At 38.2% G+C, this 16924-nt stretch overlaps 1 protein-coding gene across 2 annotated transcripts in view; it reads right to left on the reverse strand.

Annotated features, from left to right (window-relative positions):
- The window catches only part of PDE11A (phosphodiesterase 11A), a 369784-nt gene that overhangs the window by 18699 nt on the left and 334161 nt on the right, over nucleotides 1-16924 (reverse strand). For both annotated transcript variants that reach the window (XM_079132189.1, XM_079132190.1), the window contains exon 19: nucleotides 16206-16289. In XM_079132189.1, the coding sequence (XP_078988315.1) occupies nucleotides 16206-16289 (84 nt within the window). The remainder of the gene's footprint in view (nucleotides 1-16205; nucleotides 16290-16924) is intronic.

Below are 16924 nucleotides of genomic sequence, written 5' to 3' on the forward strand. Positions count from 1 at the left end.
GAATCTGTCAAATGGAAAGGGACATTTTCCTTTGCTTTTAAAAGTCTGTGCATTGGCATCCTGTCTTGTTCCAGGAAACTCTCCAAACTATTTATTGGAGGGTGCCAGCTCCCTCTGGTGACAAAGTCAACAGGCGTATGGAGTTGTGACTTCCAGGGAAGTTATGCTTAATGGAAGCAGTAGGCAGCAACCATTTAGCCTGAGTTTTCTCTATGGTCCAGGTGAATTTAGCAAAAAAATTTTAAAAACCCAGTAACTAGTTATTGTCTTCTTCATGAGAATTCAGTATTATACCTTGTTTATCACATGGGGTGAACTGCTTTTTCCAGCTGGGTAAACTATTTGTCTGTGTGTGGATTTTATTCAGCAATGATAGGTTGGTTGTGTGAGATTTTTGCAAATGCCAAAAAATATCATCAGTCACTTTTTTGTCTTGTTAGCGATATTGGAGATCTTAAATTCTAAATAATATGAGGCACTTACCCAAATAGCCATAAAGATGATAAAGCCACAGAGGTAATGCTTAGTATGAAAGCCAGCAAGCTCATTAGAACCCAATGCAAGAATGATTCAGATCTGCAATTGTAATCTTAAGGGCACAGTCTACCCAAGCTATAACTGAAGATGATGTTTGTGGCATCAATGTCTAATATCCTGAAAGCTAATTACAGTAGTAGTAATAACTTTGAAAGACATCATTTTCTTCCCAACCTTTGTAGCAGATTGCTAGTGCATGTAAAAGTGAAAATTTGAGAGTGCACTTTTCTATCCCTTTCTTTCCTGACTTTCCATGTTACTTGATTTGCTTATTTTATTCATATGCTCAAGGGATCCCTTTGTAGAAAACGATATTCACAAATGACATTAACATTCTGAATTAATGAGGCAAGAATGTTAGTCTCCTTGGATTAATAGCATTGCTATTTCCATAATATAGGGCAAGAAACTTAAAACTCAAATGACTATAGGGCCAGGCCAGAAAATTTAATGAATGAAGCAGGTTGCATAATACAGGTAGGAGCAGTGGGGACTATGGCAAACTGGACATGTCATCATTTTAAAAACTGTGTTGAACTGAATGAAACGTGTCTGTGGACTGAGTCTCTGCTGTGGCCACCTGTTTGCCCACTCTGACAGAGAATAAAATGTATCTTGCTGAGATGACTGGTGAGAAATGAAAGTATCCAGTGTTCCAGGTGCCAGATCAGGAGCTTTCCATATGTGAGCTGATTAAACCTCACAACTGTGCTGTGAGTAGGAATTTTGGGCCCTGTTTGGACCACAGTGACACCTGAGATTGGAGAAATAAAAGATCCAATGTTTATAAGGTAGTAGAAAGCCCAGTTGGAATGTCAATCCAGTCCTGAGTGGGCACAAAGCTCATGGCACCTTTACATCAGGCATACCAACCAGAACATAGGTAACAAAAGCTGCCTCAGATCTTACTGTCATGCCAAGGACAGTGTAACAACTTTTTTTGTTCTAGTGTTCCTGGCACTGGATCAGGATAAATTTACAGAAGGGAGGCTGCCTCGTTGAGTCAGGGAGAAACACTCCCAAACATTAGGTGTGGACAGTGGATCTTACCTATGTTCATCTATTCTACCTTGCCCTAGGGAAATAAAACAAGAGTTTTAAGGAGTAAATGACAGGGAGACCTAAAGACAGCTTTCGTAAATGGGAACATGGAGAAAGTCTCTCCTGTTATAATGAGCCCCTCTAGGACACTGTCCTAGGTTGTGAGTTTTCAGAGCCCACTGGTAGCTAATCAATCATGTTCATCGTATAGGCAAGTTCTGACTTGGAATGGCTGCTGACCCAGAAGCCACAGTTTTTGATGAATGGGCTTCATATGAGAGATGGTTGGAACATGTAACTGAAACATAGCCACATGGTAATAATCCACCTCTCCACAAGGCAGAGTGTTTTCCAATAAAATTAGGCCACCTGAGAGTTTTATAGAAACACATACCAATCTATTATTTTTACAAAGTTCAATGTGTAAAAAGGACCATTTTAAATTTTAGTTCACTGAGCTGCAAATGTTCATTCTGTATACATCTTTATGTATTTCTCATGTGCCTTGAGGCCTAGGGTTCCCCAAACATACTGGATAGGGAACTTGCATAGGAGAGGGTTGTATAAATACATAATTGCAAGTTCCTGCCTTTAGTGGAAATGGAGTTCTGAGTGAAGTGTTACAGGACTTCAAGAATGGGTTCTGGAATATTCTCTTAGAATTTTCTTTTTCTTCTTTTAGCTTTTATTTCAGAGTCCCAAGGGCCAAAAGATGAATCATATGCAATAATGAACTACTTAGTGAGTACCATGCAAATCTGATAATTACTGATTGTTTATGAACTAAATCTTAAAGTTTGTAGGGAAAAGTAAGCTAGCATAACTGGAAAATACTGAAAAGTAATGGGGAAGGTGAAACTAGGCTTATTAAAATATACTATAAGTTGATATTAATTCAAATAGGATGACTAGTCAGACAGGTCACAGAATAGAAAGAGTAAAAATAGAACCAAATTTAAATGAATGAAGTAGATGATAATAGTCACCTTTCAGATCCTATGGAAAAAGATTAGTCAAAAACTGATAAAAACTGGGTAGCCACACAAAAAATAAAGTTGGATTTCTGCTTCACATTTCACATCAACCACATAGAACAAGAGAAGTTAAAGATACAAAAAAACAAACAAACAAACAAACAAAAACCCCAAACCTAAAATACTAAAAGAGGTTCTAAGAAACAGTTTTTACTTTTGTCATTTTATGTGGGTCAGTTATTGTAAGTGTGATACAAAATTCAGAGCCATAAAAGATTCAAAAATTTGACTATATAAAATCAGCATATGTATGGCGTATACTTAGTGAAAAGATAAATGATAAACTGGAAAAATATTTGCCACTTTTTTTATGGGTCAAAACTCTTTTTCTTTAATACATAGTGAATGCCTACAAATCAATAAGAAAAGACTACAAAAAGAGTTAACAAAAAAAAAAAAAATACAAATGGCTCCTAAGTAAATAAATCTTTACTAAAATATCATCATACTCATTTTTAATATGGAAAATACAAATGAAAACTTTAATGAGGTAAATTTTGCACAGATTATATTTGCAATATTTTAGAAAGTTTATAACATACTGTGTTGGTAAGGGTATGGAGAATGGGCACCTCAGGCATTGTTGGGGAATTAAACTGTTTCAAACTCTGCAGAGAGACAGTTGGTAATACCTAATTCAAATTCCCAATCCCCTAATGCCCAGTAATCCCACTTCGGGGTGTTTATCCTGCCACAAAAGTGGGGATATTGCATGTTGTTTCCAATAACCAACTTTAAGAAATGTCCCTAAATAACTAAATAATTAGTTATTGTTTAAGTAATTTATTCTTCATCCTTAAAATCTAATATTATGCAGCTGTCAAAAAAGAACAGTACAGTAGAATGAAGCTGACGTGACTTTCCTGAGTTACACATGAATACACCACAGTCAATCTCACCATGTCAATCTCATCCACAAAGACTGGAGTCCTAATTAGAATAAGGTATATTCCATGCTTATATAATTATAGCAAAATGGATTCTACTCTCGGGTATAAGTAAAAGAACCAATTTAAAAAAAAAAAAGAAAAGAAAATGACAGTTTTTGTATAGAGACCAAAAGGAATAAAACAACAACAACAAAATACGAGGGCGGAGGTTGTGGCTCAGTGGTAGAGTGCTTGCCCGACGTGTGTGAGGCACTGGGTTCAAGTCTCAGCACCACATATAAAGAAATGAATAAAATAAAGGTCCATCAACAACTAAAAAAAATATTTAAAAAAATACAAGGTCCAAAGAAGCAAAATATGGGACAGGACATACACATTTACACACACACTATAAATAAAACAATGTATGAACATTATGTATAAAAATCAGTGTGAAAACATGCTATATTTATGCTTTAATATAGACTATCATACACAAGGAACTGGTTGGCAGTGGGTGTCCCTAGAGAAAGGAACCAGTGACTAGCAAAAAGGAATGTGGGCAAGAATCTCTTCTGTCTAATACTTTTTTTTGTCTTTTTACTTTTTGAATTGTGTTCTGGGCGTGTATAGCTATTTCACAATAAAATATTTTATTTAAAAGCCTAGCACAGATAAAAGAAACTCGGGTCATGGGTTAAAATTCTTAACTAGTAAGCCATCTGACTGTTAAGAGTTAGAGAAGGCTTACCAGTATAAGGATAGACAAGAGAATGCTTATTTCATAAAAATCAAAACAACTTTGCGCTTTACCACCTTAGTTCAAAAATTATTGAAAAACCTTCATGTATGTTGTGATAATATTATGTATACAGGCTCCTCTCCCCAGGCTTATCCATTCACGTCACAAATAAGGGCTGACTACCTCATTGCTTCTCAACACTTCCTCTGAAAGGCGATCAATGTCCCCTGCCTGACCATTAAATAGATTTTGAAAAACTCTTCAATCCGTATCAGTCTCATATCCTTATTTAGTTCCTCAAATTTGCCCTCAGCTGGGAATTCTGCAGGCCACTGTGATTCTGTTGTGCTCACCACTCATTTGAAGGGGCCCATCCATCATCATTTCTGGTCCTTTTCTGATGCAATGTAGCTTGTTCTTTGTCTTTCTTAAAAACTGAATGGCTGTTAAATTATCCATTTATCTTCCTTCAGATTTTCTGTTCGGTTTCTCAGGCCCTCTCAGGGCTGTCTTTTCTACCTTGTTTGCTGACTTTTCATTCCATTTCCCCTCTTCTTGGCGGCCTCTTGGTTCACCATGCTGTCCTTCAAAACAAACTCTCCGGTTCCGTCTGCTTCCTGCTTGTTTGAAATCTGCTTTACTCCTCCTGTCCATTTCCTTTTTAACCTTGTTCCTTCAGAGTATCTTTGAGAGCTTTGAGATACTATTCTTTAAATTTTATACTTAGATCGGAGGATATTCTGGGAACCCCTAAACAAGCTGAAAGTAAAAGTCTAGTGTTCTAAAGCTTTTATTTAGTAGTGATCTTTCAGTGTTTTGCTTTCTCTACCTGTAGAAGGATCTGCAGTTTTGCTTCTAGATAAACATTTCAGTATTACAGCAGCATGAAGCTTACATAGTGTGAATGCCTACACACATGGTCTCAGGTGGTGGTGGGTCATACTAGTTAGGAGCCTCAGATTTGCAGGCAGAGAGAATCTAAGCCCTGTCACTTTCTGTGTACGCTTGGGTAAGATACAGAAACTCTAGTCTCAGCTTTCACATTGGAAAATCACAGTATCTAACTTGATATTGCTGGGAAGATTAAATCAGATAATGCTTGGACATTCCATCTTGAGCACACAGTAAGAGCTCAAGAAATGTGGTTACAGACTCGCTACATCTTATGAGACAGGCAATATGGCTATGATTATCCAGTTTACAGCAGAAATACTGAGGCTTAGAGTTGAAATTAATGAGCCAGGTGCAGTGGCACATGCCTGTAATCCCAGCAACTTGGGAGGCTGAGGCAGGAGAATCCCAAGTTCAAAGTCAACCTCAGCAACTCAGGCCCTAGGTAACTTAGAACTTATTTCAAAATAAAAAATAAAGGGGGGTGTGGTGCTGGGGATGTGACTCAGTGGTTAAGTGCCCTGATATAAGAAGAGAGGGTGGGGATGATATTAATGACAGTAACAATAAGGACCCACATGTTGGAGCACTTTAACATATAATGTGTTCTCTTCTCAAAGCATTTCCACAGATTTCACCTCGCTCGTTTAGGACTTGTAGGAAGGTTGATATTATTTAGCATCAATTCCATTTGCTAAGTGAAGAAAGTCACTTCGCAAGGCTGGAGTCCTTTAAAAGTAGCAGGATAAAGTTACTTTCAGTCAAAGCTGCCAAGTCAGCAGGGATAACCATACAAAGACAGCTGAGCATAAGGAGTGCTAGGTTTATGAGTGTAGTGGGGAGACTGGAAAGAGGATGCTGAGGAAGAAGCAGCCTCATGTTGGGTCTTCTTTCTCTTTTCCGCTGGTTCTTCTCTGTATTGTCTGTTTCTGTTTCTCCTTTCCCATTTAAAGTTTTTCAGCTGTTCAGGTCACCTGTAGCCCTCAGACCTTAGATGAATGACACGTTAAGTCAAGGGCATGATTCTTCCGTCTCTGTTATTTTACAGTCCTATAGCTTGCCCCTCTCTTTGCTTCTAAGAGGTGTCCATCCAAAAGCTGAAACTCCCCTAATTCACGGGGGCAATTCGGAGCAGCGAGTAAAACCACCTCCTTAGTTTCTCACCCGTGAAATGAAGGCAGCGATGCCAACGCCTGCCTCAGGGAAACTCGGGAGCAGTGGCTTATTTCAGGGCACCCCGAGAGCACAGATGCTGAGCGGACACAAGATCTAACTACCAGCAGTGCAACGTGGTAACCCAATCTTTCCTGTTTCTGTCACTCTCTGGCACTTGCTGTGTTGCTGAGGCAGCCCCTGGGGTCTCCCGGCAGGTGGACAACTTCAATGCTACAGCTCCAGCTGCGATGAGGGAGGGTGGAGCGTTCAGTGTGTGCTGGGCATCGCGGCTGAGTAACAGAGGATGAATGCAAATAATTACAATGAGCTAATAAAGGACACCAAAGAGGGCTCCAGAGGTGGTTACTTCTTGGGGGCAAACAGGTTTTACAAAGAGCCTGTCATCTGAGTGGCATCCAAAATTAAGAGTAGTACTGGCTTGAGGAGGGGAGAGGTAGGCAGCTGGGCAGACACAACTGGATGAGCAAGGGCTGGGGTGAAAACAGTTAGGGAGGTGGTAATTTGAGAAACGATAGATGCCAGTTATGGCAAGAGCAGAGGGCACACAGGAAGGAGAGAGAGGAGGTGGGATGAGAAGATCATGTGTGCCTACTTGGGTTTTTTCCCCTAGTAAAGGGGAGAAAGGGGCTATCAGATCTGCTTTGGGAAGACAGCTCTGGGGTAATATGGAGCATGGGATTGTGGGGAGAGTCTCGGGGGGAACTGTGGAGCATAAGGGTCTGAGTGGGGCAGTCAGGAGACCCCAAATAAAGGAGAAAAATCATGACATGGCAACTAGCAAATAATATTAATAATAATAATAAAAACCTTGGTCTTTTTTTTGGTAACAAGTTTCTTGTTCTTTAGGTATGAGGGGTTTTTTGTTTGCTTGCTTTTAAGGTTGTCTTGTTTTCTGTGCTTCTAGATGCCTCAAATTCCTCTTCTATGCTTTTTGATTTGCATCTATTCTTTTCTGTTGGAGTCTTTCCTCAAACATCTTGTGTGGTCTCTTTTACATATTTTAAAGGCAAGAACCTGAAAGGCTTCTTCCAGGCTGGGTATGGTGGGGAAAAGGGCAGAGGAGGGGAAGAGTCATTCTTCAAGGTATTATATATTTTTTTTACTCTTCTCAACTTTCTAGACCTCACCAGCAGAGTCATTAACACTCATTCCAACAGTCTGTTCAAGGCAATCTAGGCTTTTCTATCATGCTCCCCCCAATTTTTCCAACTTTTTCCTGGAAATGCCCAAGGGGGTTTATATCTTCTAAAAATTCCTTTATTAATAAAATATAAATGGGATTATCAGAAAAATGAGGAAATAAACTTGTAATGACCAATTCCTCATCTTTAATTGGTGACATCAACACACTTTAGAGATGAAAGTGTTAAATCAGAGACAATTTGACATAAAATATTTTGAAAAGACTGTCTATAGTGACAGCTAAACAGAATCCATCCAGTCCATCCAGTCCTCTAGGAATCTCTCTCTCTCTCTCTTGTCTTTACCTAGGTCTTCTCTTTATCCTCTCTTCTGAAGGATTCAATTTTATTTTATAAATGAGAGATTTACAAAATGGAATCCCTGTCACATCCTCAAGGAAGTTTAGTGGGGAAAAAGCAGCATAGTAAGACCAAGAAGGTTTGACTTCAAAACTCTAGCACTGCCCTAGACTGACTGCTTCACTCCAAGTCCATGAATATCTTTTGGTCTAGTTTCCTTATCTGTAAAGATTAGACACTACAGGATTCTGGAATGAAGTACTTTCTTCTTCACAGAGTTAGGATCAATTAAGTTAGGATAGGAAAGGCACTCATCCAATGGCAAATAAAGTCAGTATTCAATAAATGTTTATGTTATTCATATCCAATAGAAGTTTTAACTTCATTTTAGAACCTAATAGACCCAACTGCTGAGCTGCCATGGTGGTTGGCGTATGACGTTGGGAACCCGACTTTCTCTGATTACACTACTATGTAGCATTTGCTTACTAAAATGAGGAAATGTGCTTTGAGTGATTTATTTAAATTTTCTAAGGCTGTAGATAGCTCTGATAATTAAATATAAGAGTAGTGATAGTTCAGTTTCCAACAGTGCCTTCTTGAATTCTCTCAGGAAACCTTTAGAATATACAGAAGATTCTGTTGGGCAATAGCATAATAATGCTTTGCTTACCTCATGCCTCATTTCACAAGCTCAAATAATAGTGACCTTCCAAATGAACATTAAGTTGCAGAAATTTTGGAGAGGAAATTACAATGCAAAAACACCAAAAATAATAGCAACAACAAAATACCCACCACAAAAAACAATAATTAAAAGAGGCCTGTATTCATATCCCAGTTATAAAAATGGCAATTTTCCTTCTCCCTCCCTCTCTCATTTTCTCCTCCTCCCTCCTCAACCTCCCTCCTTCCCTCCTTCCTTCCCTCTTCATGAAGAAGAGATAAATCAGTTTTTAAAATATGCTCTCTAGAGGAACTGGAAAGTAACATAAGTAAAGAGAACATTCCAAGCCTTGTATGGTCTTGAGGTTAAGTGAGTTTTAGCTTTGTGATCTCAAAGCAGAAATATTTTTAAAAGAGTTATTTATGTTGGTCAGCTGGTTATGGAGAAGTAGATCTTATCTTAAATAGTATCCACAAAAACATTTTTAGGGCATATATAAAATTTTTTCAGCAGATTCTGGGATTTTAATACTGATTCATGATGGCAGTTTTTGAGCTCATAAAATACATACAAATGGGACTAGATTAAATACTGCCATATGAAGAACAGTTTATTTTTAAAGTTGCATGAAATAAAACAAAGTAAAGGCCATTTTATTTATAAGAAAAAGTACACAGATCTTTTCGCTTTACCAAGTCAAACTCATATTTGGAGGTGGAAAATTCTACAAAACGAAACAACCCCACACATCAAAGTGCAGGAACAGTTTGGAATCTGGCCAAGGGTGTGAGACACTTTCACACGCAAGGCACAGGGTCATGTAGGAGGCCAGAGGTGACATGCACTTCACTGCCCTTCTATTAATGAGCCCTTTCTGATGTTTGGTACTCTACCCCATGCAGCACATGATTATCTGATGTTGATATTGCTAACTCTTAAGCACTGAAGATTCTGGAAAGTCATCTAAGTCATCTAAGTCAAAGAAACATTAAATTTTAATCCTAATAAATTTAGTGCATTTTATTATGTTAAAATTTCTTGAAGTCATTTGTATATAATATTCCACATAATTTCTTGAAATCTATGTATGATATATAATAGCTCAATATTTTACATTGAATATTAAAATAACTAGAAAATTACATTCTCTGGCAATGCTGGATAAAGGAAAATTTAATGTATTTCCTAGCTGAAAAAAGTCAAAGCTTTGAAAAATCCATGGCTGTAAAGTGGTCCTTCACTGTAAAATTAAGGGCCAATTCAACCATGATGAGAACTAAACCACTTTCTAAAAAGATATCATAGGCCATATACTTGAGATTATGGGCAGGAATATAACAGTGCATACTCTGATGAAAGGGTTTTTATATTTATAGGTGATAACTTAAAATGACATTATAACTGTACTTTGTACATTCCACTGCTTATAATTAACCTGTGGCACTGCAAACCATCATCTGCTTTTTTTTTTTTTTTTCCACTTCATTTGTTCATCAAACATTTACTGAGAAGTTCTATTGTGCTCAGCACTGTGCTGGGTGCCAGAAATAGGGTGATCTCAGGAAATCCATCTTACAGGGAAGACAGGGCCCAGAATGAACCAGGGGGCCCTTGAATACTAAGCCAAGGAATGTGGAAGCTGTTTTATGGATGGCAGTAGTAACCTCAAGCTTCTGAAAGGAACGCCATGGTCAGACTTTACTTTTCAACTTTTTCTTTTTTATTAAGGAAGATCATTTTGGCAAACATTTGGAGGATAGTCTGTAGTGGAAGGGTCTGTCAACTACAGGAAGGGTCTGTCAGAACCAGCCCTTTTGAATATTTATATTTTCTTCCATTTCTATTTGACTAATATTACATAGGATTTTTTTAGTAAATAGGATTACTATTAGCACTTAGATTTGGGTATAGTATATGTAAGAAGGAAGATACTTTAAAAATACTGAACTGAGGCATTTCTCATTGGGCTTGAGAGTGATGCATGTGGCTCCTCACCCAGGAATTCATTTGGCTCCTCACCTTCCGGCCGGCCTGCTTGTCTTCCTATCTGATTAAGTTGTTCTCTCTATCCACAATCTATTTCCTGTTGCCTTTTTTTTTTTTTTTAAAGTTTATTAGTTCTTTTTATTTATACACGATGGTAGAATGTATCTTGACATACCTGTACATGCAGTATAACTTCCCATTTTTGTGGTTGTACATGATGTAGAGTTACACTGGTCATGTATTCATGTATGAACATAGGTCAGTTATGTCCAATTCATTCTACTGTCTTTTCCATTCCCATCCCCCTCCTTCCCCTCATTCTCCTGCCAATCTAGTGAACTGCCCCCCCCATTTTAAGTCAGCATCTGCATATCAAAGAGAACATCTGGCCTTTGGTTTTTTGGGACTGGCATATTTCAATAAGCATGATCATCTCTAGTTCCATCCATTTACTGGCAAGTGCCATAATTTCATTCTTTTTATGGCTGAGTAATATTCCATTATGTATATGTTCCACATTTTCTTTATCCATTCATCTGTTGGAGGGCACCTACATTGGTTCCATAGCTTAGCTATTGTGAATTGAGCTTCTGCAAACATCTATGTGGAGTGAGATAACTAGGCCAAATGGTGATTCCATTCCAAGTTTTCTGAGGAATCTCCATACTGCTTTCCAGAGTGGCTGCACCAATTTACAGTTCCACCAACAATGTATGAATGTACCTTTTCCCCCAACATCCTCACCATCATTATTATTACTTCTATTCTTGATGATTGCCATTCTGACTGGAGTGAGATGAAACCTCAGGGTGGTTTTAATTTGCATTTCTCTAATTGCTAGTGATGTTGAACATCATATGTTTGTTGACAGATCATGTTTCTTCTGTGAAGTGACTGTTCAGTTCCTTAGCCCATTTATTGATTGGACTATTTGTTCTTTTGGTTTTAAGTTTTTTGCCCTGTAGGCTTTTTAAGAGGAGGTGATTTTATGCTCTAACTAGTTACCTTGCAGCCCATTAGTTATATATGTATTAGTTATATATATGTAACATTTTATATATATATAACTATATACGTATATAGTATATACGTATATAGTTATATAACTATAAATAAAAAATAAAATAAAGGTATTGTGGTGCTGAGGATCAAACCGGGAGCCTCAAATGTGCTAGGCAAGTACTCTACCACTGAGCTACAACCCCAGCCAAGTGTCTTTCTTTTTCTTTAATTGGCATTAAACTATGGACCATGTGGGAAACACTGACTTGTTTTTAAAGTACTTTTATCAGTATCCAGAAAAACTGTCCTACAGGAACATTTTATATCCTACTTTTCAGTTTATCAATTTCTAAGTCTAGAGTATCTACAGTTTCAAGTATATTCTAAAGATACTTTTTTTTTCTCACTTTTTCTAAAAAGCCTATTAATAACTGCCTCAGGTGAAAGAAATTTTCCAAAATAACCACTACAACTAAAACGAAAAAAAAGTCAGATTGATTGTACTGTTTACATTAGAAACCTTCCTGCTGCAAAAACTCCATGACATTTTTCTAAAGAGACACCCTGCTCTTATGGAAATTTTCCTTCTCTTGATGGGGAGAAAGAATTATTCTAGCTAGATGCTGCCTAGGTCAAACCCTTCTGCATTATCTGTAAGAAAAATCCACTCCAATTTGGGATGGAGCTAGAAATCTGATTATGTTCATAATAAAAATTAAATCCTTTAGTCCTTAACAGGAAGATTTATAATGCCTCTGTGCAGCATTCACATTCTAGGTACGCTGAGGTTTAAGCTGAGAATGGAAATAAGGGCTAAAAACTTAGCTTGCTCCTGCAAAGAGGAACTCAGAATGATACTGTGACATCAGGGTTTCTGTTTATCCCTAAGGCTGGTGCAGCAATGACTACAAAGTTTGATGGTATCTTTTTTTTCTTCTTCTTTTTTTACTTTTTTTTTTCCTTCTAAAGATGTTGAGCAGCAGGCTAATGGTTCCCCAGCAGGGTGCAAAGACAGCAGAAAGCACAAGAATCAGATGTCAATGTATTCCTCTGAGATACCCTGCTAGGACAGAGCTAACTAAACAGGGCTTTAGTCTTCTCTGGGGGAACACGCTTTGATGGTTCCCTGCCCACTCTTGGCTTCCTATATGCTTTCTGATTAAAATGCTGTCACAGATAAATCATGACTTCTGCCTCTTAGGACCATTTTCTTTTTCCTCTCTCTCTTTCAAGAAAAGTTTGAAACCGTAAGATTAAAAAGATGATCAAGTTCTGGAGAACTATCCATGCACATATAAACATGTGTACAGAAAATCATATCTTCTTTCGAATGGCTCTCCATAGAGTGGGGACCATCCTGCACATGCCCTTCCCACCTGGTGTGCTGCTAGGGCTGAAGCCATGGTTCACAAGCTTGTTCTTTCTCCTCTTGAGATGGAAACAGTCAGCTTCTCTTGTTTACGAGACAAAAGGTGAGCAAACCTCACCGATCATTGTTTTGGGTTTTATGTTTTTATATATTTCCTGTCAGTCACTTTCAATCTCTTGATTACTTTGATAATTTTCTAATAAATAGGTTTTGGAGGAGGAGTTCCTCATTTTCCTTTCAACATAATCACAAATTGACTAGAAATTGCAGTTATCCCACAGACAAGAGTTTCAATTTTAAATGCAAAAGATTCCCACCTAGCCATATCTGTTAGGGTTCCTTCTGGAACCTGAGAGAAGCGATAATCTTTACCTTTTGCTTAGAGAGACAAGACTCAACAACCAGAAGCAAAGGCAGAAAGTGCCCTATCTATTAGGATATTTGACAATTCTCTTAAAACCATGAAGTAAAACTGAATTACCCAGTGAAAGTCAATGGAGTCAAAAAGCTCTAGCAAAACCACCATCTTAGTATATCCTGCCTGGGCAGCTGCATGTCCATTCTCCCCTCCCCAACTCCTGTTCTGTTCCTTTCCTCTGCACACAGCCTCCACCCCGTCCAGCTCCTGTCCACACTGCTCCCCTGCAGGAGGACCTCAGCCTTCTCTTTCTGAAAATCTATTTGTTTAGGTTCTTGTGAGGTTTCTTAGCACTCACACCTGCCACCTTGGGGTGGAGGTTTTGGCCATTAGAAGGGACATCCTTTGTCCCGCATGTCCTTTTGTTAGATGCCCTGGTCAACATAGCAAGACCAAATTGGATTCTTATGCTTTATATATCAGACCATTTTATTTCAGCCCCATCATGGCCACTTCCCTATTTGCCTTCTGTCCCCTCAGACTCTTTGGGTTCAAAACTCCATACCAGCCTTTTAGCACCAACTTGAATTGCCTTGGATGTTTGGCCTTAGTGGCCAGCATCACATCCATGACTTCCCTTGCTTGTCATTTCCTCAAGATTTTGTGTCTTCCCACTAATAGTGATTTCTGCCCAGTGACTAATTCCAGCTCAACTCTGGAGCACCAACAGTTAATTTGAGGTTATTGAGGTAAACAGTGGGGAGAAATATCTACTACACAAGGTGGAACAAAATAGGGACCCACAGATTAAATTCTTGCTAGTTTCAGTTTGAGGGCTCTTGGACAAGGTGGTTTCGAGGCCTTACAAAGAATTTACAAATGAAATTATGAAATTGAAAAAAAATTATTAGTGATAAAGAATCTAAAAAGAACAAGATTTTCGTCTTCTGCTAAATAAGAAGATAGCGGTGGCAAGTATGAATATGAGCTTCTATCAACAGCTTCTTTCACATTCCCCTGTAGAATGACGTGCCTCTCCCCAGAGGAAGACAACAGTGGGACACCCTTTCATCAGAGGCACAATGGGACTGTTGAAAGACCACCACAAAACAAAGATCATGGGTGAGCAGGACACATGCCTAACCTGGTAGCAATGTCACTTATTCTTTCTATATGCTAATTTTCTGTAGATGAAAATAGCAGGTGTATCTAACCGCACAGATGAGTAAAGTAAAACAGACCTGGAAAATCAAGACATGAAATGTGAAGTGGTAATACTACTCCCTAAATACTAGCAGTTGCTATTTTCAGTTGAAATTCTAGTAACTTCCTTTTTAACCTGAGGATTTCAAAGTACCTAATAGGAGGTAAATTATAAGCCCAAACAATTGTGAATCAATAATGAAACAAATTAACGTGGACACATGAGGACCCTTTCTGGCATTTACTATAACTAATCACATAGGAAGAATATGTATACTCCAAAGTAGTTTTGCAAACTAGCATCCCAAATTAAACAGCCCCACATATACACGTCTTCATCCTCCTAAGCTTTACTGTCAGTAAATGAAATTTATTAATTGCAAGAATAATTCATTCATCCATTTGTTGCCTAAGTGTGCACAGGAAACTGCATAACATTAGAAAATAATTCAGTGTGGGTAGTCAAGGTCAATTTAGCAAAGCAAGAAATACCTGACCCAACAGCTGTGGGCTTTACACATGGGGCCCAGCTTTTTCTGAGACATCACGGGTAGGAGGAGCAGGCAGGAAGAGAGCTGAGAAGTCACCGATAATAAAGTATACATTATTCTCTATTCATTTTGCCCAATCTTTCATTATTGAGTGAAAGAACATTATGTTCCATTTATTACTAAAATAATCAATTTCAGATTATTTTAAAACTGTTTTTGGCTGACTGTATGCTAGCAGGCATTTAATGGATCATATAAAACATGAATTGAATTCACTTTTGTTATTTATAATTATTAAAAAATTACATTTCCATCTTTAAGACAATATTCTGATTTGTTTGTTTTCAGGATACTGTGACAGGGTTCAGCAGTTCCTAAAAGTACTGAAAATGAAGTGGTAGATAAGTTTGAAACTTAATGGTTGTGAGGTCTTTAAAAAACAATACTGTGCTCTTAATGGAGTTACACAGAGTGAGAAACTAAAGAGGTTCTGCTTTCCCCGCATGTTTCTCGCTTTGAAGTTAGAAAAGCAGCTCAGTTTGATTGAGCTAGGTTGGGGGTAAAGAACTCACCAGGTTTTACAGATGAAAGCAAATGCTTAGAAGTAGAATTAAAAGCTACATACACTAAACTGTTAGTGTTAACTGATGCCAGCCCTAATCCATACTCAGAAAGTAGAGTGTGAACCATTCAAAGCTGACACTGGTCTCCTTGCCAGAAGCAGGTCTGCACTCCAGACAGCAGAGTTACAAATCATTAGCTTATCTCCCACAGAATTCACTGGGCAGGAGGTGTCCATCCCCCAATCCCCGTGGTCCAGACTACAGGGTCAGGGCGGAAAATGATTTCATGGAACCCTCGTGTCTCACATGATATTAATAAGGGTAAAAAAAGTAAAGGAAATAAAAGATTTCTATGGTCAAATATGTTTGAGAAATTTAGAATAAAGTTAAGTATGTTTCATTCCTGCAGGACTTCTCTGAGTCTTCCATACATGCATGGCAGTTTCCTCGGTTAACTGGGTCTGAGAGTTGTTTTTGAAGAGATGAAGAGTTTTAGACCATACTTGTGCTCCCTGGGGCATGGTTTGGGAAATACTGAAATAAAATATTACTATTCCTGGTTTACAGTGAGGAAAATGAGGCCCATGGAGATCATACCCTAGCGAGTGGAGAGAACTCAGCTCTCCAACTTCCTGGTACCAACTCTTGGATGGGAACTCTGGGAAAAGACAAACTGTAGGTAGCAGAGTTTGCAGTAACATAGACACCCTGGAAGGATCTCCCCAAAACTAACATCTCCAGAAGGGTCTTTTCTGGCTCAGTCTGGACCCACAGACCCACCCAGATCAAGATTACCTGATACAAAGGCATGCAGATGCTATCAATCCACTCCAACTGCAACCGAGGCAGCTCATCTTTCCGGTTCCTATCAAAAATAGCCTGGAACAGGAGAGGAGAGTCTTGCTTTATTACACTGGGGGTTTCACAGGTACTTTGTCAGACACTTTGCCACAATGGTCCAATTTTACCAACTGAATACTTCACAAATCACAATCAATCCTTACACATACTTTCTTTCCTTTATCTATGATAAGAAATAAAGTATTTCCACCTCTTTTTATGAGATTTGTAAGCGAATTTATTTGAACTTTATAGCACTCAACTCCTTGGGGCCAGAATCTGTCTTCAGATACGGGTAGCTGCTACTGAATCAAGTCATCAGGTCACTGGGAATTAGGTACAAATCAAGGGGAAAAGGATGTATTTTAGTATCACAAAAATAATGCAGGCTCTTATTTCTGTAGTGAGAAGGTGGGATAGAATGGGGTAGATTGGAAAAGATCCTTAAAAGCATTTTATTTTAAATAGAAACCATTTATATTAATTTTTTAGGGCGAGGACTTGGTTCAACAATTGTGTGTATTTTTCAACAAGGTTCTCTCCTAATAGATTCCTAAGTCTTTATCTGTCACTGGATGGATGATGTGAGACACTCATTTGTTCTTTCCCAGCATTTAAACTTTATGAAGTTACAGTGTTTGATATAATTTAGGTGTATTTTTGAGAAAAAGAAT

This window comes from Sciurus vulgaris (genome assembly GCF_902686455.1).
Source record: "Sciurus vulgaris genome assembly, chromosome: 3".
Lineage (NCBI taxonomy): Eukaryota > Metazoa > Chordata > Mammalia > Rodentia > Sciuridae > Sciurus > Sciurus vulgaris.